The sequence below is a fragment of the Elephas maximus genome, chromosome 1, assembly GCF_024166365.1.
Source record: "Elephas maximus indicus isolate mEleMax1 chromosome 1, mEleMax1 primary haplotype, whole genome shotgun sequence".
Taxonomy (NCBI): domain Eukaryota; kingdom Metazoa; phylum Chordata; class Mammalia; order Proboscidea; family Elephantidae; genus Elephas; species Elephas maximus.
The window spans coordinates 78,847,814-78,871,970 of NC_064819.1; the positions used below are offsets into that span (position 1 = coordinate 78,847,814).

The window sequence follows — 24,157 nt, forward strand, 5'->3', positions numbered from 1 at the left end:
AAACTATGGTAGTCTGGTAGCCTTATAGCTCTTTTTGGACTTATGCTTTCATCTCCCTGTCAAGCATTTGCATTTTGCTATAGAAATGACACACAAAAATGAATATTCAATGATGTAGTCATGTTGGCTCATGATAATGGGTAGACGATGATGCCATTTACTGGAGATGCAGAATTGGTGATGAAGGTGTTGAATTCAACATGGGATATGCATTTTGCGTTTCCTGGGAAAACTGTAAGAATTTCAGAAGGTAGATGAATATGCACGTCTGGAACTCAGGAGATAAATCTGGGGTGGAGATAAAGATTTAGGAATCATTATTATATAAAAAGTATTTAAAGCCAAGGGAGTGATCTACAGATCTTCTGTCTCCTTCCTCCTGTCTTTTGCAATCCCTTGCTTTTTTTGCCAATATTGAACGACTTGTCATCCCTGCACATAAGCCATGAGTCTTCTGGTGATGTTCATTTCCTGCTGGAATCCTCATTCTTTCCACTAATACCCAATTTCCTTTAATCTTCAGATCAGATGTTACCTGCCAGAGATCTTAACCCTCCTCTATGCTAATACTCTAGTGCTTTCTTTCATGGTTACTCTTGCTACATTGTTCTTTAATTACTTGCTTTTTTGTGTTTTTCCCCAGTAGATTTTCTTTGGGACAGGCACTGTGTCATAAATGTTGCATCTTTGATGCATGACAAATAAGTGCTAAATAAATATTAATTGAATGTGTAAGTGCATTAAAATTTACTAAAGGGGGAAACAGAAGACCTAATTTTTGTACCTGAATTTCTTGAGACGACAAAACTGTTAAGTGGCATATTCTAGTCCTTTCCAGGATCCTTAATAAAAGACCTAGAAATAGTGAGAACATTTCAGGATCTTTGACTTCTGTCACTATTCTCAAAATGGCTCTCTGCCTTCTCTGAAGGCAGTACCTTTGTCATTATCATCATCATCAATACTACCACCACACTTGGACTACTGTGCTTAGCCATCTATTTACCTGGCTGTATTCTAAGCAGGTATTTAAGTCATACACTAATCACAAGACTTTTTATGAGACAAGTATTATATCATATTTAGAATATGAGAAAACCCAGGTACAACAATATCATAGAGTAGAACAGAAAAATATCAGAACACATCTTATAAAATAAGGACAAGTATTATTTCATAAAATTTTTATTTCAGTATTGCACTAACAGACGTGATTACTGAATTCCTACATGAAACGCATAGGTGTTTTAGAGATCCTTAATTCGATGATTCCTAAGGCTTTCATCAGCAATTTCCTTTTTTATTCCAAATTCCCCTAAGTGCAAAAAATTTTTGAAAGTGTAACCAACGTATGTCTACCTCTTTATTAACACACCCATTACCTCCTCTAGATTCTAGACGCTGGGGAAATAGAATGAGGAATTTGCCCTCAATTGAGGAAAACGAATAAACTTACCAGTGTCAGATAGTAATATTTCTATTCTATTTGAGTATATACGACTTGAGTATTACAGTAGGCATAATTAAAAATTCTTTAAAGCTAAATACAAGACTTACTACCCTGACAGCCCAATAGGTTCCTCTGCATCAGTGAAATCGACTACTGCGTCCTTCAAAGGCCCTTTGAACTTTTAGACAGGAAGGTTTATCACCGTATTTACCTGCAATATCCACATACGTGGGCCTAAGTTAGCCTCATTTCCAAGAAACTGTGTACTTTCATCAACTCAGTTTCTTGAATGTCTTAGCTGAGGTTCCTTTCAAGGACATAAAATATGTGGAAATGGTCTAATTGTGTGGGTTTAGTAAGGATTAACCCAAATATCTAAACGTCAACACTTGATAAAAAGTAGTTGAATATGCAATAGATCGTGTCACCTTTTTTTATGACTATAGAAGTGGCTCTGAAAAGAGCCTTTGTTTTTAAGTTTCCAAACTTGTTCCTTACTTGGTCTTGTGGTGGCTCTCGGTTTTCTTCGGGAGCAGCACGGCCTGGATGTTGGGCAGGACGCCACCCTGCGCGATGGTGACTTTGCCCAGCAGCTTGTTGAGCTCTTCGTCGTTACGAATGGCCAACTGCAAGTGGCGCGGGATGATGCGGGTCTTCTTGTTGTCGCGGGCAGCGTTGCCCGCCAGCTCCAGGATCTCGGCCGTCAGGTACTCCAGCACCGCCGCCAGGTACACCGGCGCGCCGGCCCCAACTCGCTCGGCATAGTTGCCCTTACGAAGAAGACGATGGACACGACCCACGGGGAACTGGAGACCGGCGCGGGAAGACCGAGTCTTAGCCTTAGCGCGAGCCTTGCCGCCTTGCTTGCCACGTCCAGACATGGCGTCAGCTCCTGTCAGTAATGACTGGAGCAAAGGTGCCAAAAGCGCTCTTTAAAGCCACGTCTGGGCGCGAAAACAACGCGGTGCCATTGGTCAATACGTTATTTTCATTTGGACCAATAGAAACGGGGTTTTACATAAGGAGTAATTTGATTGGGCAAAAATGACATTAACGTCATCATCAGGAACCCCACCAATAACTAGAGGAGCTTTACTCCCCTTATTTGCATAAGTGCCTATAAGTAAAGAGGACTGGTAGTACCAGCAGCTTCTGTTTTCAGCTGTTGTGTTTTGTTTCACAATGCCTGAACCAGCTAAATCGGCCCCGGCTCCCAAGAAGGGCTCTAAGAAGGCCATTACAAAAGTCCAGAAGAAGGACGGTAAGAAGCGCAAGCGCAGCCGCAAGGAGAGCTACTCCGTCTACGTGTACAAGGTGCTGAAGCAGGTCCACCCGGACACGGGCATTTCGTCTAAGGCCATGGGTATCATGAACTCCTTTGTCAACGACATTTTCGAGCGCATTGCGAGCGAGGCCTCTCGCCTGGCGCATTACAACAAGCGCTCGACCATCACGTCCAGGGAGATCCAGACGGCCGTGCGCCTGCTGCTGCCTGGGGAGCTGGCTAAGCACGCCGTGTCGGAGGGCACCAAGGCCGTCACCAAGTACACCAGCTCCAAGTAAACATGCTAAGTAAGCGTCTTTACTCCTAACCCCAAAGGCTCTTTTAAGAGCCATCCACGCTTTCCAAGAAAGAGCTAGGTCGCTGTTACCACTGTGCTATTGTTATGCTTTCTTAAATGAGCTCTGGTTACGCAGGGATTAAGCGCTCGGCTGTTAACCAAAAGGTTTGCAGTTCGAACCCAAGGCATGGCAATCTGGTTCCGGAGGAGTTCTGTCCTATGGGGTCACTGAGTAGAAATCGACTCTACGTCAGCGGGTTTGGTTTTGCTTTCATGCGTGTATAAACACAACATCTTCACTGAAGTATTTTGTCGTTCTTTGGCATGTATTTGGACTTGCGGATTATGTATATTTTTGCATCTCTAAGCTGCAATTGCTCTTCAGTATCACAAATTTCGTGTGGTTCATTAAGACCTAATAATGCAAATAACATCCCGGCCTCTGGACTGTGATCATAAGCGAAAGTTTCGCGGTGTACTACCAGTAGCCAGAAAGCCTTATTAGTTAATAGGGTTCTCTATAAAATTACCTATACCTACCTATATGCTAATTATAGAGTAATTACAGCAAAGAGAGCTGGAGAAGGATACGAAATTTGTAGGTCTCGGTGGAGGCTGCGCAACGTCACTGCCCAGATTTCTCTGTAAAGTGTCTTCTTGCTCCCTAAGCTGCAGCAGACTCACAACCCCCTGCATCTCTTAAAATCTCAGACTTTACAGCCTATGGTAACTTGCAATAAGGCTGACTGAAGATTTGGTGATTTGAAGTCACAAAACAGCTGACTACATTAGGTTGTCTTCTAGTTTCTTGCCTCTCCACACAATTTACCACACACTCTGCCCCCCAACAGTATAATGATACCAGTTGCTCTCAAGTGGACTACAACTCCTATGGAAGTACAAACACTGTTAAAGCGATTAAGTGGCTTTTAGTCGTGGTGTAACAAGCGTGGTTTGAAAAAGAATAGTTTTTTGTCAGGCTAAGTGTGAAGAGTAAGAAAATGTAAAATTTTCCTTCATCTCTTAAGTTCCTTTTAATACTTTCACAACAGAGAGGCACATTCTTTTTCTTTTCCATGTTGGCAGGACAACCTGGTACCTCTGACGATAAAGTCGAAATTAAAGGCATGTCTGATTTGAGGACTGTGCTGGACCACTGGCTGGAGGAAATCCAGGGAAGGACTAGCATTACATCTTTGCTTGAGAGGGAAGAGGTGGAAAGTGGGTTAACAGGAGAGTACAAGTGTGGCTAGTTTACTTGTTCTTTTTTACATGATCATTTATTTTTACTTATTTTTTTATTGTACTTTAGATGAAGGTTTACAGAGCAAACTAAGTTTTTCATTAAACAACTAACACACATATTATTTTGTGACATTGGTTGCCAACCCCACGACATGTCAACACTCTCCTCTTCTTGATCTTGGGTTTCCCATTACCAGCTTTCCTGTCCTGTCATGACTTCTTGTCCTTGCCCTTGGGCTGGTGTGCCCATTTAGCCTTTTTGTCTTATGGGCCTGTCTAATCTTTGGCTAAATGGTGAACCTCAGGAGTGACTTCATTAAACTGAGCTATAAGTGTGTCGGCAGTTCAAATCCACCAGGCAGTCCTTGGAAACCTGATGGGGCAGTTCTACTCTGTCCTATACGGTCGCTATGAGTTGGAATCGACTTGACTGCAACAAGTTTTGGTTTTAAGGGTGTCCGGGGGCCATACTCTCTGTCAGACAGGTAAGTATGGTCTTTTTTATTATTATTTTTTTGAGTTAGAATTTTTTCTACATTTTTCTCCAGCTCTGCCCACGGCCCTCTATGGCGATCCATCAAAGCAGTCATGGTGGCAGCCGGGCACCACCTAGTTGTGCTGGACTTAGTCTGGTGGAGGCTGTGCTACATGTGGTTCATTAGTCCTTTGGACTAATCTTTCCCTCGTGTCTTTGTTTTTTTTCATTCTCCATTGCTGCAGATGCGGTGAGACCAGTGGAGTATGTAAAATGCCTGCACACAAGCTTTTAAGACCTCAGACACTATTCACCAAAGTAGAATGTAGAACATTTTCTTTATAAGCTATGTTATGCCAACTGAACTAGATGTCCCCCAAGACCATGGTGCCCAGTTCTCAGCCCAGTAATGCAGTCCCCCAGGGAGTTTGGATGTGTCAATGGAGCTTCCATGGAAATCCTGGTAGGGTAGTGGTTTAAGAGCTACAGCTGCTAACCAAAAGGTTGGCAGTTCGAATCCATCAGGTGCTCTTTGGAATCTGTATGGGGCAGTTCTACTCTGCCCTATAGGGTCTAACCGGTCTGGAGCTTCCATGGCCTTGACTTAGACGAGTTGTGCTGGCTTCCCTAGTATTGTGTACTGTCTACCCTTCACCAAAGTTACCACTTACCTATTGTCTAGTTAGTGCTTTTCTCTCTCTACCCCTCCCCTCCCTTGTAACCATCAAAGATTGTTTCTTTTTGTGCGTAATCTCATAAAATATTTGTCCTTTTTTGATTGACTTATTTCACTCAGCATAATGCCCTCCAGATTCATCCATGCTATGAGATGCTTCACAGATTCATTTTTATCGTTGCATAGTATTCCACTGTGTGTATGTACCACAGTTTATCCATTCATCTGCTGATGGGCACCTAGGTTGTTTCTATCCTTTTGCTATTGTACAATGCTGCAATGAACATGGGTGTGCAAATCACTTGTTCTTAAGGCAAACCTCGAGCTTTGTTTATTCAATACACCTATCCCTCTCCACCCTTTCTCGTTTATTCCGCAAACAGGTCCTGATGCCTAATATGTGCTAAGAAAGGTTCCTGCAATGAGAAAGTCCACAGCTTTCTAAGAAAAATTTAAGACGATTAAGACTCCAAAACCGAAACTGGAAAAAGCAAAATGGTGCCTGCCCAATTTCAAGGCTGAGAGGTCCCAGCACAGAGTGGGCTGGGAGCATCCTTTACAGTTGCTGGAGGCTGAAATGACTGGACATAAATCTGAAAGGATAAGTAGAGAAAAAAGACCCTGAGGGACTCAAGGGTTTGTATGCCTTGAATAGGGATGTGAAGTTTATCTACAAGGAGAAGGTGGGTTCAACGCAGAATTCAAAAGGAATCTGCACTCGGATTGCTTTGCAAGTGTCTTTAAATTCTCATAGTTATTTAAAAGAAGCCTCAAATTCTGAAAAGTCATTTTGTAACAGTGTGTGGCGCAGTGGTTAAAGTACAATGCCACTAACTGAAAGATCAGCAGTTTGAATCCACCAGCTGCTCCGAGGAAGTAAGATATGGCAATCTGCTTCTGTAAGGATTACAGCCTAGGATACTCTATGCGGGCAGTTCTGTTCTGACCCATAGGGTCACTAGGAGTTGGAAATGACTGGACGGCAATGGGGTTTTGTTTTTTCAGTGTAGTTTATGCTAAGAAGTTCCAATTCAGGACACATTTAATAAGTTATCATAAAAATTAGCAAGGGATATACATCATGTTTTAAGTAAGAATAAAATGTTCAAAATGTGATTAAAAAATAATTTCCCCTTTTTACTTTATTAATTATTGATATTATTCTTGGTAGACGAGTATGCGTTTTCTAAAACATCGGAGGAAATATTAAAGCTCCTCTGAGTTTTAAAACAGGAGAGAAAAATACTTTCCAGAAAATCTGGTAAATTTGTTTGCTATTTTTATTGTAAATGGAGCATGTTAATGTTAAATTTTACCTGAACCCTATGATAATGGGAAAGATCAATGGTTAAAGAACCACCCCCACTTTGCATTCAGGAAAATGGATTACTGCAAATGACCGCCCTTCCCACATGATGTAGGTAAGACTCAAGGATGCCCTAACTCTTTGTGATGCTTGCTGATCTTATGCCTAGAGTGCTATCCCTATTGTAATAATAACAACCCATTGCCGTTGAGTCGATTCAGACTCACAGTGACCCTATAGGACAGAGTAGAACTGCCTCATATGGTTTCCAAGGAGCACCTGGTGGATTTGAGCTGCGATCCTTTGTTTAGCAGCTGTATCCCTTAACCACTAAGTCACCAGGGTTTCCTTAGACTCATAGCAACCCTACATAGTAGGTCTTGTAACACTAGAAGCCGTGGTGACATAGTGGTTAAGAGCTATGGCTGCTATCCAAAGGGTTGACAGTTTAAGTTCACCAGCCACTCTGTGGAAACACTATGGGGCAACTCTACTCTGTCTTATAGGGTTGTACCAAGTTGTTTTGGTATATTACACTAGTTTCTTTTTGTTTCCCATTTTTCTTTCTGAATAAAGTTTCTCCCTATCAAAGTCTAGATTTGTTTATTTGACAAACACAAGGGAATCTTTAGATCTATGTTCTAATTGTATATAGTCATTTTAGACGAGGTGAAATGTATATATTTCGATCACAGAATACTTCCTAAAGCATTATTTAAACTTTTCTTTTCGAGTTGCTTTACCCATACTTAAATCTTTCTTTCTCCACACACATGTAGAACTCTGCCCTGTCCCTATAGCATAGAACTGTATAAGCTGATGTTAGAGCTGTTGATGACTGTCTTTTTTTTCCTGAAGTCATGCAGAATGAAGACTGGGTCTTATTCACCTTTTTTTCCCCACAGAGCCTGGATGATTGGTGACCCTATAAAATAAGGTCAATAAAATGTGTCAATGTAATAGTTAACAGAAATACTTATGACAAAAAAAAAATAAAATAAAATCGTGATGTAGAACTGAAAAAAAAAAGTTAAAAGTTAAATGAGGCCGAGATTGCATAGAGGCCTTTGGGCTTGGGTACGGGAGGGTAGAGAGGAATGTGGAGGCTGGGTACTTTTAAACTAGGCCAGCTACTGTGAAGTGTCTCAGAAACATTAATTCCTCCTAGATATGGTTAATGGACTTGACTTTCTTGTGGAATAATAAAAGAGCAATACTTAACTGGTTTTTGGGTCCCATATTTTGAAGGGTCTAGTTGGTCTGTTTATAGGATCGCTAGAGTTCTAATTGACTCACTGGCAACTGCATTGGGTGTTTTATGTTTTGGAGACTTGAGGGTATACAACAATAACGTTTTAGACAAAGGCAGGCATACTAGGCAAACGCTGTGATTACACAAGATCTTCCTGGGGGAAAAGGAGTTTCTCTGTCTAGAGATTAAAACAAAACAAAACTTTCTTTGAGGCTTCCAGGCAAACCAGGTCTTGGGTTTATAACTAACTCTTCCCTGATGTCTTTTATCTAAGTTTACTGTAATTTCATTTAACTGTATATATAAAAGTATATTTAGTGGTAATGTTTGAGGTGGGGAGATAGGGGAGAAGAAGCCTCCAAGAGGATCTTCATGTGATTATATCCTATTATATTTTAGCTATTAGGATATTGTTTAGAAATTGTTTCAAAACATACAATTCTAGGTAAAGATTTACACAAATATATTAGAAATTTAAACAAGAAAATTTATTGTTATGAGTACTTTATTGTACTAATAAATGCAAATAGAATAAATGAATTAACATCTCTACAAAAAGATAATTGAATGTCAAAATATTAATAAACAAATACTAAACGTAAATTTTAGCTCTACAATACTAGGAAGATCTTACTACAAGCTAGCCTAACTATTTTACTCAATTATCTCCATTAATTCTTAGAGTATACCTGGGAAGTATTGTCCTTATCATCATCATATAGATGAGGAAACTAAAACGGAGCAAAAGTGACTGCACCGAAGCCACAATTTAAACCTAGGTTTGTTTGATTGCAGAGACTGAGATCTTAACTACTTTCCAAAGCACATATCTATACAGAAACATTGAAAAACAAGAAATTATATTTTAAATGATACCAGGATTTATTATAATTTCTTTACAGTTAAAAGAATTTCACAATATTTATCTCCATGCATGTAAAAATTATTAACTATATGAAAAAACAAATATTTCAATGCATAAATATCATAAAGTTAATAGTGTGATCTTCGGATTATGAAATTATAGGTATTTTTTCATTTTTCCTAATTAAAAAAAATTTTTAACCATGTACATGAATTATCTCTAGTAGAATATGTACTATATATTATGCATGCATATTATAATACATGAATTTTATATGCACATATAGGTTCAGATGTAGATTTGCTGAGAACTAAAAAACTTACCTGGGCCAAAAATGAAGATTTGGATTCACAGAGAGATGCACCAAGGTTTATATCAATAACTGTAATACAGGATCAGGATGACAAAAACAGCTGCTTTAATACTGATACACAGAGTTCTGAAAGAGCATGCAGAGAAAATTAATCATGAATATGGAAAAGCAAGTCAAGAGAAAAAGTCAGACTATGGCTTTGGTAAATATAGTGCCACGAAAATTCATCTTTCATCTCCTGTAAAAGATAGACAGTAAACAGAGCTAATGAACTCAGTCTTTTAAAGATGTTAATCTATCTGCCCCAATTAGTTAAGAAAAGCAATGGGATTATGACCAAAATCCCAAAGGGGATTCATTCAAAAACAAACAAAAAAACTTGAAACAAGTTTTAAAGTTACAATGTTTAAAACATCTTTCAGTGGAAACAGCAGTAACAGTTCCCAGTACTAATAAAGAAGTTGATTTATATTAAGGTGGTACAATAAATCCAGCTGATTAACTAAAGACGAAGCAATCATCTACACCAATGTAAACCCTGAATTTACCAAATAGATTGAAAAAATGGTAATGCTTAGTGATGGTGAAATTATATACGTAACCATTATTGCTGGCACGTGAACTTGATAAAACTTTTGAGGAAAATGTAATGTAAATCATATGTGTTAAAATCGATATTCTCTAGGACAAAGCATTTCAATTCAAGAAGGCTATTCTAAAGAAATAAACTTATGTACAGGTATCCTTTATAATAAGAAAACAACTATAAAATACATTATTAAATTTACTATAGAAAATCCTTATGATGGAATATTAAGCAGAGAAAAAAATCACTATCATTTTTATGCTAATTTTCTAAATTTTAAACTATGAACACAGATCTCTTTTGACCAGGGAAATTGATTAAAATATGAAACAAAAGAATTAGTGCTACCGAATCAAAAGTAGGTTCCTGCCTGGTTCGCACAGAGTTCCAATTATTCGATACCGGTTTTTAAAGAGGAAATCCTGGTGGCGTAGTTGTTCGCTGTTAACCAAAAGGTCGACAATCGGGATCCACCAGGCACTTCTTGCGGCAGTTTTACCCACACGATGGCACTGGGTATAGAGTCGGTATGAGTCGGGATTGACTCCACAGCAACGGGTTTGGTCTTTAAAAGCTTTATCGCAAAGTGCTGAGCAAGGAGCCAAGAGGAAGTTTCCTCAAATCTGATTCCCGGAGGTGGGTGAGCGTTACATTTTTATGGGGTTCGGGAAAGTGGAGTTATACAGGTTCATATAAAGGTTGGGTGTCATTGATGACTTGCTAAAGCTCTGGTCACTTTTATTTAAACGGCCAGGGAGTTTTTATTTATTTATTACTGCGCAAGTGCGGGCGGAAGTGCTCAAACGTCAAGTGTCCGGTGACTAAATATTCTATTAAGGGGTATAGCACCTTGGTTCCGCTGAGTCCAGCCGGGTTGCGCATGCGCGAAGGTCAGGGCCTGTGGAATCTGGTTTTGGCTGCCAACCGCCGTTGGTTTACGAAACACAACCGAGAGGAAGTTATTGAAGTTTCTGAAAAGTTACTGTTAGGCAACATGATGGAATCTTTTCAAAAGTTGCAGGACAGAGGTCAGGTTATATCAGGAATGGTTTCAACAATAGTGTTAAAGGTGGTACTTCATCAGCAGTGAAAAGATGACTTAAAAAATTCTGACTCGTTATAAATTGCTAGAGAATTGGTGTTAAGGAGAATTCGTAAGAAAAAATTAGCAGACATTAAATAAATTAAAAAAAAGTCGTTAAATAAGAAAAATTGATTAAATTATGATCACTGTGGAGAACGATATATACAGCACTATATATATTTTCTTGTAAAAAATTATGTGTACGTTTATCTGTTCACCAAAATATTAGCAATAGTTGTCCCTATGTAGTGGGATAACGGGTTGTAATTTTGTTTGTATTGTTTTCAATTTCCTACAATATTTACTTTTGCCTTCAAAACAATTTTATTTACTATGTTACAAAACACAAGACGAGAACAAGTCTCTTCTCCGTCCCTTAGGTTACCCTCCCCCACCGGGGCGTGGCTTCCCGCCTTCTTTCTTGAGGTTCTCAGTCCGGTCCGCAGACCGGCGTATAAAGACTCTGCCGCGACTGCAGCTGTCACAAGCCTTAGTTCAGTCTCTTACTTCGCGATGTCTGGTCGTGGTAAGGGCGGTAAGGGCCTTGGGAAAGGCGGTGCCAAGCGCCACCGCAAAGTACTGCGCGACAACATCCAGGGCATCACCAAGCCCGCCATTCGGCGTCTGGCTCGGCGTGGCGGTGTCAAGCGTATCTCTGGTCTCATTTACGAGGAGACCCGCGGGGTGCTCAAGGTCTTCCTGGAGAATGTGATCCGCGACGCTGTCACCTACACCGAGCACGCCAAGCGGAAGACAGTCACGGCTATGGATGTGGTCTACGCGCTCAAGCGCCAGGGGCGCACCCTGTATGGTTTTGGTGGCTGAGTGTTCGTTTTCTTCGTTCACAACAAAAGGCCCTTTTCAGGGCCCCCTCCCCACTCTGCTGAGGAGCCGTGATGCTGACTTGGTAATGTTTATAAATGGCGTCCATTAATGTTTTCAGGCCAGTTGTTTAACATGAGTGCAGTTTTTAGCACGTGTGCTTGGCTTTCTGCAGACCTGCTTTGCTCTGCCCTTTCTCAGTTTGTGCCTACTTATGAGCATGCGTGCACAATGTCACTAGGGTATGGCTGAAGTTGTCAATCGGGATCGTTAGTCGGCTCATTAAGGGACAGCCTTCCATTACTAGACTTAAGGGTATCTGCAGTTTACTAACGACTTACATGTTCAAGCATAGAGAATGTGGGAAAAAGCCTTTAGATACCAGTATTGTGGGTTGCAATACCTGTTCCCTAACCACGTAGGTTTTAACAATTTATTGTCTGTAGACATAATTGGGGCATTTTTACTCCAATAGCGTACTGTACCACTGGCAAAAAATAAGCCTTGGCAGTGATGTTTGAAAAGAAAAACTTGAGAGACCCCAAATTAGGGAAGTTATATTGTGAAATTGTTATTTTTATTTTCTTAAGGGTGTCCAAAAATTGCACTGGAGAATGTTAAAACAGGCAAGAAAATGACACAAAAAGTAACATGAAAAAAGAGAAAAAGGGTAAAAGGGAAAGAAATTGTGTAGCTGTAAGCAAACCCAAACACAAATCTGGGCTAGACTCCCCTGAAACAAAGGGCTGTAAAGCTTTTAAAAACAGAGTCCCAGAAAGAATGAGTAATTGACTGAAGTTGTTGCAATTAGGGCCAGTGTGCTTGAAATGTTTTCTTATAAGGCTACCCAGTTCCTGGGAGACAAGGGTAGACACTGGAGGTCTAAAACTTGAAGGAGAGGAAAGCGTGTGAGATAAAGAAGCTATTTTAAAGCCAGCTAAAACAACAGAAAGGCCAATTACCATTCAGTCCACTCCTGTTTTCAATGGTTGATTTTTTAAGTAGATCATCAGGCCTTCGGAGTCAACCTCTGGCTGTGCTGGACCTCCAACCTTTACTGTTAGCAGCCATAGTGTTAATAACCATTTACACCACCCAGGAGCTAAAAAAAATTTTTTTTTTTTTTAGGAGCTACAATTAAAACTGGAGATCATTAAGTCAATTTGGTCTGTTTGCAATTTAAGCGCTTCCAGGAATACACAAAGTAGTGGGGGAGAGGGGAGGAGGATGTCTGTTTTTTTTTTTTTTTTAAGGCTTCTGTTGAAGTTCAGTTTTTATGAAGGTCTTCCCAAATATAGCACCTATTGTCAATCAGAAAAGGGTGACTGGTGTTGTTGAAGGGAAAAATTAAAGCAAACATCTTACTTTGATTTTAAGGTTTTTCTTACCCACAAAACTAAATATTAACCATAAAAAGTACAGACCAAATTCTGCCAGTGGTTTTTCTTTCACCCAAAGTTGCTAATGTTTTCTTTCCTGTTCGAAGAAAGGCTGCCTTCATTTAAATTTCAAAAGATATCATGGCTATGGGTGGGTGGAGGGCCAGGACCACCTTGTGACCAGATATCATTTGATCTCAGTAAAAAGAGGAGGGTAGGTTTCAGTCAATTACGTTATGATCTTCTATTCTTCTCCTTCCCCTTCATAAGCCTCATTGTAACCAGTCTACTTCCAGTCACTTGCTTTGTTGGAATCAGAATGGTCTCCCTATATGCATATAGAATAGCCACTGCCATAGCTGCTCAGAATAAACCTCATGTTTCAATTTCTTCGAGTTTTGATTATCTTTAACAGCATAGTCTCACCGGTGCATGGAGAAACATTTAAGAGACTGTTGCTGGTCTAAATCTTACCACAAGGGGGTTTGAGAGAGCTTTCCTTACTTAAATTAACTATTGAACAAGATTTTTTTTTTTTTTTTTTAATGATGAAGTTCATAATCAGCACTCACTGGGGTTAGCTATTTTATGACATTGATGAAAATGACGAATGTGTCACTGGCGATACCAAATAAAAATTCAGTAGGAGCAGTTACAGTAACATTGATTTATATACAGTAAAATCAAAACAAAACCAGACCTACTGCCGTCGAGTCGATTCTGACTCATAGTGACCCTACAGGACAGAGTAGAACTGCCCCATAGAGTTTCCAAGGAGCGCCTGGTGGATTCGAAGTGCAGACCCTTTGGTTAGCAGCCATAGCACTTAACCACTAAGCCAAAAGTGAAAAACTTATGGCCCCACTTATGGAGTGCAGATGTGTTTTTTTCACACAGGTCTTTTTAAAATCGTTTTGTCAGTTATTTTAGAAAGATATTTTATATGAATAATGTATAGTTTTCTTACCTCTGGAAAAATTGTTAGACCTGGCACTGCTAAGTGGGCTCACATAGTTTTTTTGGACATAAAGAATAATCATTCTGTTTCGAATGAAAAAAAAAAGTTAAGATGTAAATCGCCTGTTTTACAACTTTACTACCAAAGTGTTGCAACATGGTGAAATGTTTCCACGGGCATTGGAAGCCGAAGGCTTGAAATCAAACCTATACCAATCATTTTCTAGTTGTGTGAACTTGAGTACAGTTACATATCCTTTCTGGGCCTCAATTTTCTTTATTTGTGTGACGATGATGATAACAGTGCCTAGCTTAGTCAAATGAGTTGATAAATGAAAAGTGCTTAGTACGGTGCCTGATACACAATAAGTACAATATGAATCACTTCTTGTTATTACTCGTTTATGCCCGGCCCCTAATTGCATCTGACTTTGTGACCCCTAGATGACAGCAACCTTTTCTAACAACCACTTTCCAGTCCTCAAGATTCAGCCATTGTGTACTTGGATTTAAAAGAGGCCTAGTCTCCCCCGTCTCTCTAATTGAGCAATAAGAAATACCCTAGTGTCATTAACACATTTTTTTAAATAACTTTGTCAAATTGAGAGATTTTCTTGATTATTCCCACAATGTCACATGCTTTGTTGCTTTCGTAGTCACATTCTGGGTGGTTAAGTGAAAGGCAGGAGGAGCCTTCCATACTCTTCTGAGGATGGCCACCTACAGCGTGACTGAGTAGTTTTGTTATGGTTTTTGTCTTTCCCTAACTCCATGTTCTCACTGCCTTTCTATTAATCTCATCTCTTTTTTCTGCATAGCGTAGAATTTTACCACCAAAAAGAAACCCAGACATTACAGGGACCAGAGATTCTCTGACCTGACGGCAAATAAGAATCACTGATGAAAGTTTGTTTTAAATTCTCTGACCTGACAGCAAATAAGAATCACTGATGAAAGTTTGTTTTAAATGTCAATAACTGGCTCTTCCCCAGACCAGTTAAATTAGAATCTCTAGAAATGGGTAACCTCAAATATGTCTCATTAGCACTTCCCATTGATACCTGGTCTCACCAAAAACAGAAACAAAAAAAAATCCCATTGCCATCAAGTCAATTCTGATCCATAGTGACCCTACAGGACAGAGAATCCATAAGATTTCTAAGGAAAGGCTGGTATATTTGAACTGCCAGCCCTTTGGTTAGCAGCCAAGTTCTTAACCACCAGGGCTCCTCCCGGTCCCACAGGACTTTTCAAATGGGGAGGGGGGAATATCAGTGTTTTACTGTCACCTTCTTATCAATGTCAGCTTTAAGTAAGAGGACACACTCAAAAGCAGCTACACCCTCATCCCAAAACTCTGACCCACATTAAGAGACAAAGGGCAAATTATTCTTCATTTCAAAGAGAGTATTTTTTATACATGTCCCATCCAGGAATTCAAATTCTTATTTTTCTCCTAAAGGATTTAGATCAAAACTCATGGGTTTATTTTACCTATGCTTGATGGCTTCACTACTGATGGCTTAAAGGTTGTTGCATAAATAGGTTTTGCTGTAAACAAGGTTCGGCAGTTGGAGTTAAGACATTACAAACCCAAGACAGCTGCTTGGCTCTTCTTTCCGGTTATACTAGGGAAAGAGCCCCTGAAAACAAACCATAGTCTTTACTCACACCAAAACCTTAGCAAACAGGAAACGGTAACTTGACTAAATGCCCTGAGAATTAGAATGTATCAACACAGATTTGGCAATTTCAGTGGTTATTCAGGACTCTACACTGGTAAAGGATTGTTTATGAGTATAGTCAGGAGAGGTCTACCACTGACAGTATCCAAAAAAAATAACCACTGCCATGGAGTTGATTCTGACTTATAGTGACCCTATTGGACAGAGTAGAACTGTCCCATAGGATTTTCAAGGCTGAAATCTTTAGGGATGTATTCTAGGGTAAAAACACTACAAAGCTTAGTAAAGCCAAATGCAAGATTTTATTCCACATATGTTCAGAGGCAACATAGGAAACAGATAGATAAGTATACTGCCAAAGCCATGTCTATCCAAGTCCAAAGAATACTACACAATAAGCAAAGTGGGAAAATGAGTAAGAATGCTGCCAGAACCGTGTCTGCCCAAGTCCAAGGAATATTATAGAATGATCCATATATATTGACATTACAAAGGGGCAAAACCATTGAAAGCTTCACCTTTTCACAGATTGGCTAGAAACTGCTTAATCACTGTGATTCTACATTTTGAATTTTCTTAATAATCATTGGTATGGGTTTCAGTAAGACAGTCAGGAAGGTCTTCATTGGGCCAACAAATCTTACTATTCACCAAATGCTAACAGAAAAAGATAAGGGTGGAAATATGTGAGTCTTTTGTGTTGTTTATGATTTGTTTATGTGAAAGATTCCCTAAAAGATGTTTTCCAAGATTGTCCTAGCTAAATAGTCTTTGTATCTCAGGGCCCAGGTGACAAGTCCTTGTGAGTCCAGCTCCAACTGGTTCCCATTTTAAAACAAGAAATTTTTTTATGAGTCGGAATCAACTGGACGGCAACGGGTTTGGTTTTGGTTTTTTATATATTCTTTACTTGGTTCTATTTTCCAGTAGCTTTGTCTTCATTGCTAGTTCCACTTCTCCCGAACCCGTTAATGTTGAAGAGCCACAGAGCTAAGTTTTTGCTCCTCCTTCCTCTACACTCATTCCCATGCAGATCTCACTAGGCTCAGGCTTTATATGCCATCTGTACATTAATGACTTCCAATTTTATATCTCTAGCCCAAGCCTCTCTCACATTCAGACATATATCGAACTCCCTACTTTCTTTATTAACATGGATATTTAGTAAACATCTTAAGCTTAAAAAGCCCGTTGCGGTCGTGTAGATTCCGACTCATAGCGACCATATAGGACAGAGTAGAACTGTCCCATAGAGTTTCCAAGGAGCACTTTGGGATTACAACTGCCAGCCTTTTGGTTAGGAGCCAAACTCTTAACCACCATGCCACCAGGATTCCCGTCTTAAGTTTAGCATATCCAAAACAGAACCCCTGATACTCCTCTTCCAACTTTCTTTCACTGTCTTTCCCATTCAGTTCTAACTTTATCCTTATCTTTTTTCCATACCCCACTTTCAACCATTCAAGAAACCATACTCTTTTTTGCTTTCAAAGTATGTACAGAAATTGACAAATTCTCAATGCTGCCATGCTACCACCCTGGTGTGAGCAACTACTATCTCTCCTGTAGATTACTAGCATTAGCCTCTTCATGTTTTCCCTGCTTCCCACTCCTGATTCCCTGCTAATCTGTGGAAATTACCTTGATGGCTTCAAGTAACTATGAGGCAAGTTCTCCCAGGAATCATGGCACAGAAAGACCCGCCAGACCAAATTAAAATTTTGGGAATGCATGGTTTATTAAACCAATTTAAACACACAGCAAGAAGCAAGGCGGAAAGAAATGGAGTTTTTTAATACTTAGGATAGGGTGCAATCAGAAGGACCACAGTAGCAGAATCATAGATTACACAATGTTTGTAGAGCCTATCTTTCTATCTGCCACAGCAGCCATCCAGGCTGATCATATAGTTATGAAGACCTGAGTTCAGTTTTCAGCAAAAGGGACCAAAGATGGAAGGTACCCTGGGCCAATGACAGATACTTGCTCTATCAAAGAGGAAAGAGAAGTATTGTAGCTCACTGTCAAGGATTGAATTATGTTCCCTCAAAAATGTGTGTATCAGTTTGGCTGGGCCATGATTCCTGGTATTGTATGATTTTCCTATGTGTTGTATTTTCTTATGGGCTGTAAATCCAGAAACCCTGGTGGCGTAGTGGTTAAGTGCTACGGCTGCTAACAAAGAGGCTGGCAGTTCAAATCCACCTAGGTGCTCCTTGGAAGCTCTATGGGGCAGTTCTACTCTGTCCTATAGGGTTGCTATGAGTTGGAATCGACTGGACGGCAGTGGGTTTTCTTGGGTTTGGTTGTAAATCCTGACTCTATGATGTTAATGAGGTGGGATAGGCGGTAATTGTGTTAGTAAGGCAAGACTCAATCTACAAGATTAGGTTGTGTCTTTAGGCAATCTCTTGAGATATAAAAGAGAGGAGTAAGCAGAGAGACAGGGGGACCTCATACCACCAAGAAAGCAGTGCCTGAAGGATAGGGTGTCCTTTGGACCCAGGGTTCCTGTGCAGGGAAGCTCCTAGTCCGGGGGAACATTAATGAGAAGGCAGACAGACAGAGAATGCCTTCCCTTGGAGCTGACGCCCTGAATTTGGACTTTTAGCCTACTTTACTGTGAGGAAATAAATTTCTCTTTGTTAAAGCCATCCACTTCTGGTATTTCTGTTACAGCAGCACTAGATAACTAAGACCCTGCTGAATAGCCTTGGGTTTCTGGGGCAAAGGACAGGTGGGGTCAGAATGGATGTCATCAGTGGGTAGCTGGTTTAAGTCACCATGAATATTGAACACACTACATGTCTCATGTATACTTAGTGCATCATGAATATTTAGTGCCACTTGTATATTTAACGGTGTCCCTGGGTGGTGCAAATGGCTAACACTCTTGACTGCTAACCAAAAGTTTGGAGGTTTGAACACACCCAGAGGTGCCTCAGAAGAAAGCCCTGACAATCTACTTATGAAAAACCAACCAGTGAAAACCCTATGGATCACAGTTCTCCTGTGCCACCAGGGCTTCAATAACCCAAGAAACCAAACCTGTTGCCGTTGAGTCTATTCGAATTCATAGCAACCCTATAGGACAGAGTAGAGCTGCCTCATAGGCTTTCCAAGGAGCGGCTGGTGGATTTGAACTGTCAACCTTTTTGTTAGCAGCTGTAGCGCTTAATCACTGCACCACCAGGGCTCCAACTGGTATATTTAGTGCTGTATATATGTCTCACAAGTGTCTCATTCATATTTAATGTCCAGCTGTCTCATGCATAATGAATGCCTCATGAATGTTACATATCTGTTGGTCCTTTATCCCTTTCTCTATACATTTAACACATACATGATCTACTTACTAACTACTTATCTATACTTAACACCTTATGAGTTTCATCCATTACATTTGCTTCTTCCTATAGCAAAAAAAAAAAAATAGCAGAACTGAAAATTCTCAAATAGTATAAGAAATGCATTTTTCAGTCCACCCCTAGAATTTCCAGTTCTTTAATCCATCTTTCAGATAAATTTAAAACTCTAAACCACCATTATTATTTATAGCTAGCAATATGACATAGCTTCTTCAAACAATTAGCCCAGTCTTTTCAAAAGTCAAAGGGTGTGAATTGCAGTTGTCTTCTCCCAACTTTGAGGTGAGGTGTAGCTGCAAGCATTGCATCTTGTTTTTATCTTTTCTAATTATCTTCCCAACACCAAAGTTCCTTTTTTGGTGTTGATCTCATACCATTCACATATCTTTTGTGCATCCTTATTTGAAAGATTGTTTCTGTAAATGCCCACCTATTAAAGTCATTAAGTTGTGTTCTCTGAGATGTCCAAAAACTAAGACCGACTGACAGCACATTAAAACATGACAGTCTGGAAGTACATATTACAAATATGATGAATAGCATCTTCAAGTTTTGGACAATCCAACACTTTTATTCTGAGAAAATGTCAGGAAACCAACAGCAAGGATTTTTATCAAATGTGATCAGTCCCTTGGACATGTATTTTGTAACAAAGTATTTAACATTTTATGTTCTGTTCTACTTGGTCTGTTTTAATTATATTGTTTTGAAGAGAGATAAAGGCTTGCTTGTTTTAGGAAGACAAATGAGTTCTTATGTTAATTACTACATTCCGATAAAAAGTAATGAGTTTTAATAAAAACATTTTCAATAATATTCAATCAGTCTTAGTGTTTTGCAGAGCCAATCAATATATATCATATATTTTCTACAGAATCATTATTCTTAAGTTTTCCTGACAATTTATCGGGTCTTTTATAGAATATTTTTTCAAATTTTGTGGAGTCAGTTGGAAAAAGAGAGCAACTAAATGTATGTTACCAAGGCATTAGTAAAAAAAACTTCAAACCAAAGACCCAGGGCTGTTGAGTCGATTCTCACTCATAGTGACCCCATAAGACAGAGTAGAACGGACCGATAGGGTTTCCAAGGAGCAGCCACAATGAAGTCAGTTCATCAGTCCTAAGTGATTATTTCTTGCTTTGATGGTCTTGGGTTGAGAATCTACTTCCATGATGTCCTGGAAAAATATTAAATCAGCCCTGTGGTAAAGTCTGACGGGTATCTCTACAGTCCTTTATTAAACTACTTTTGATGTTTCTGGAGATTTGTATTTTGTAGCAGGGATGTTTAGATAAATGTAGAGAAAAGCAAGAGCCATCTGTTGATGATAAGACAGTATATGTCTGGTTGATTTATTATATAAATCAACATTAGCGATATGGAGAAGGATAGAATCATATTTTTTAGGTATGATGCTATGAATATTGAGGACATTGATAAACATCCAGGGCCTTCTGATAGTGTTTGCCACCAAACGACAAGGGCATTTATATGGAGGAACAAAATCAGTTTGTTGGCAGTTTTTGTATTAGTCTTTCATGTGAACATGTTCTATACAATTTAACAAGTATAAGTGGTAACATTTATGTTAGTAACACTTTACCTAATTAATTTAGAGGTGTATTTTCCTTTATTGATTTGCCAGCCTTTTTTTCATCTTGTACAATATGTAACAGGACAGCTCTCATAATTGTGTACTGCTAATTAAAAATATAAAGTATACCTTCTTATAAAATGTGAGAACAAATATTTTGTGTGGCCTAGTGGCTACTTGGGAAACGCCAAAGATAGTTTAGATACAAATAACGGCTTAATGGTTTTATTTTTTAATGTCTGTGGCCTTGATTTGGAAATGGTAATATTTCATTACATCGGGATATGAACATAAGTCATAGGTTTCAAAAGATAAGAAACTATTAAAATTTTAGCTATAATAATATTATTTAAATTATGCACAGAATACTCAGATTTTTTTTTCTTCTTTTGAAATGAGAGATTTGTCAAAAATTATACAAAAAACCAATGCGAAGCTGTAATGATACCAGACCTTCAGAAGGTTAACTCTTGGTGAAATGAAGGGGTTCAATGCATTCTCCAAACAACATACAGAATGTCTTTTTTTTTTTTTTTTTTTTTGGCTTAGGCATCTGGTGTCCAAAACTTTTCTGCTGTTTTTGCTGTTTGATATTTTTCTCATCAACTTTTTTTGAAGTGTGTAGTAACTTTGTGGGTTGCTTCTTTTATCTCCTTTTTAATGTTAGATTTGTTACAGTGTGACATTTTAGTAAGCTGTGAATCTTCTAAGAAAGTGTAAGAAAGGGAAAAATAAAAATGAATAAGCCAGTAACTGAGCGGCAGCTTGGCCCAGATAGATAAGGAGTTACTGTAAAAGCTAATTATTTTCCTTTCCCCCCACCCCCAGTCTTACAGAAATAGAACTTTTAGTTAATAGTTCAGGAGATTGCCACCTGAGATTCACCCTGGAAACCAAAAGGAGTTCCTGGGCTTAAACAGTATATGGGGTACTCCTCTGCAAAGCAGTTCAATTGGCTCCAGCAGGCTTTTACCTGGGCATCCCTAGGGATTCTGCTGGCCCACAGTTGAGTATAAAGATACTTTCTCTGGCTTCGATCAGTGTAACTCTTTTTCCTTTCTTACAGGAAGATTATATTTTGTGTCTATGAATTTTCTCAGACATCTTTAGAGCTCTAAGAATTTGGGATATGAGTAGGCTGTAGATGAAACCCTAAGTTAGCTGTTTTTAAATACTGGAAGAGTGTCTCTGCTAATTTTTGTTAATTTCATGAGTATTCACTAAGTTTTGACTAAATTCTTTATTCCTTGGGATTTTGACCGACTGTAGTTATTGATTTGAATGTCTTCAGGACCATAATTTTTTTTTGTGTGTGTTTTTGGCAGGAGCAGGGGAGGTTGTTGCAATAACTTGGTGTCATAACCTTTAAATCTTCTACAGGAACCTTGATAGCGCTTTAGTTAAGTGCTCAGCTGCTAACCGATGAAAGGTCAGTGGTTCAAACCCATCAGCTGCTCCGAGGGATAAAGACCTGGCAACCTGCCTCTAAATATTCTATTAGCTTACTAGTGTGCTAATATACTTGGCATATCGCCAGGTCTTTCTCCCGTGGGTACCCTGGAGCCCTGGTGGCGTAGTGTTTAAGAGGTAGGCTGCTAACCAAGAGGTCTGCTCTTCAAATCCGCCAGCGGCTCCTTAGAAATAACTACCGGGAAGTTTTACTGCCCCTTAGGGTCCCTATGAGTCGGAACCATGCCAAAAGGGGCAGTAAAAGGTCCTAGCAATCAGCATCACCGCTCCTTAGGTGAGATGATGGGGGCCCTGAAAAGGGCCTTTTTGTTAAGGAAAAAAGCGCATTCAGCCGCCAAAGCCGTAGAGGGTGCGCCCCTGGCGCTTGAGCGCGTAGACCACATCCATAGCTGTGACCGTCTTGCGTTTAGCGTGCTCGGTGTAGGTGACGGCGTCACGGATAACGTTCTCCAGGAAAACTTTGAGCACCCCGCGGGTCTCCTCGTAGATGAGGCCAGAGATGCGCTTGACACCACCACGCCGAGCCAGACGCCGAATGGCGGGCTTGGTGATTCCCTGGATGTTGTCACGGAGCACCTTACGGTGGCGTTTGGCTCCGCCTTTACCAAGGCCTTTCCCACCCTTTCCGCGACCAGACATGACTAGACAGACCAAGCGGTACTAGTCTGGAGTGATGCTGGCCGCGGCAGTCTTTATAGGTCCGTTGTCGGACCGAACTGAGAACCTCAAGAAAAGAGACGGAAAATCCCGCCGTGGAGGGGGCGGGAAATCTAAGGGGGCGGAGAAAGCCTTGTTTCCTTGTCCTGTGTGTTTTAACACGGTAACTATTATTGTGGTTTTGCGTTAAGGATTAAGGCTTTAAAATTTTGTTTTTCAATGCAAAAGCAAAACACTAATACTGTAGAAAATTCAAAACAATACAAACAAGGAAATAACCCATTATCCCACCACACCTGAACAACTACTGCCAATATTTTGGTGAACCAATAAATACACACCTAAATATTTCCTAAGAAATTTAGATAATGCTGTATAAGGACTTTTGTAGCATTGATTATATTTTAATCAATTTGCCTTATCTAAAGAATTTTCAAAAAAGTGAGTTTTACTTTCTCCTTATTCCTTCTTTTGAATTCTCCTTAGTAGTTTTAACCAATTCCTTAGCGATTCATCAAGGAGCTAGTTTTTGCATTTTTAATAATTTATCTTGTCCACATTTAACATAAATTTACCTGTTCACTATACTTGGAACCATTACTGAAAATTCTGTTCTTTTTTATTGCATCAACGTTATAAATTGTAGCAGAATTAGAGGCTTCACAATTTGATACTGCAGGTTTGTCCTCATTTTTCTTTCTAAAATTTAAGCTAGTTTCACTAAGATTTTTTTTCTGGGAAATCGCAGAATCATTTCATGAAATTTGAAAATAAATATCTTTTTGATTCATAATAACCCAAGTAATGTTTGTGGCTCCTATACAATAAGGTTTACTTATTTTACTACAAAAGCAAACCTTGTTCATGTTTGAACACTTAAAAATTCAGATTAGGAGGGGACCATCTACAGTCTCACGACTCAAAGATAATTCAATTTAACAATATAATATTGATCTATATATGTCATTTGAAATAATTTTATTTGCATATATATGTATTTTTTACAAGCCAGGGTTATACTGTGGAGTTTTAAAATTCTAACATAAATGAAAATTTTAACACTCTTATGACTCTTCTGGGAACCGGGGTGGTGTAGCGGTTAAGAGCTAAGGCTGCTAATGAAAAGGTCGGCAGTTTCAATCTATCAGGCGCTCCTTGGAAACCCTATGGAGCAGTTCTCTACTCTGTCCTATAGGGTCGCTATAAGTCAGAATGAACTCGACTGCAACGGGTTCTTTTTTTTTTTGCGTTTTATACCTATTCCGTTGTAAACTCTTGTTCTTCGGTGGTTTGCTTTAGAGATTGGTTAAGAGCTCAAACTTTGGCGTTAGAAAAAACCTGTTTTTAAATTAAACCTTCTCTACTGACTTCAACTGACTTGCTCATTTTTGCTCCTCATCTATAAAGT

General features: G+C 39.4%; 4 protein-coding genes and 1 long non-coding RNA gene across 5 annotated transcripts in view; 3 read left to right on the plus strand and 2 right to left on the minus strand.

The window, feature by feature from the left end:
• Nucleotides 1–11,678, plus strand: part of LOC126077386 (uncharacterized) — an 18,997-nt gene extending 7,319 nt beyond the window's left edge. The window contains exon 4 of the mRNA XM_049886701.1: nt 11,314–11,678. Within this exon, the coding sequence (XP_049742658.1) occupies nt 11,314–11,639 (326 nt within the window). The 3' untranslated portion in view covers nt 11,640–11,678. The remainder of the gene's footprint in view (nt 1–11,313) is intronic.
• On the minus strand, nt 1,873–2,341 carry LOC126077345 (histone H2A type 1-J). The gene has a single exon (XM_049886600.1). The coding sequence runs from the start codon at nt 2,329–2,331 to the stop codon at nt 1,945–1,947; it is 387 nt and encodes a 128-aa protein (XP_049742557.1). The 5' UTR covers nt 2,332–2,341; the 3' UTR covers nt 1,873–1,944.
• On the plus strand, nt 2,607–5,806 carry LOC126077353 (histone H2B type 1-F/J/L-like). The gene is made up of 2 exons (XM_049886611.1): nt 2,607–3,022; nt 5,792–5,806. Exon 1 carries the CDS (start codon nt 2,633–2,635, stop codon nt 3,011–3,013), a length of 381 nt encoding a protein of 126 aa, XP_049742568.1. The 5' UTR covers nt 2,607–2,632; the 3' UTR covers nt 3,014–3,022; nt 5,792–5,806.
• Nucleotides 7,546–10,489, minus strand: LOC126077391 (uncharacterized). The gene is made up of 3 exons (XR_007517719.1): nt 10,079–10,489; nt 9,155–9,270; nt 7,546–7,639 (listed from the first exon to the last, which is right to left on the minus strand). It is a non-coding gene; the product is annotated as an uncharacterized LOC126077391 (long non-coding RNA).
• The window catches only part of LOC126077361 (histone H2B type 1-H), a 26,775-nt gene continuing 14,277 nt past the window's right edge, over nt 11,660–24,157 (plus strand). Inside the window, exon 1 of the mRNA XM_049886622.1 lies at nt 11,660–11,721. The gene's annotated coding sequence lies outside the window, so the exon portion shown is untranslated. The remainder of the gene's footprint in view (nt 11,722–24,157) is intronic.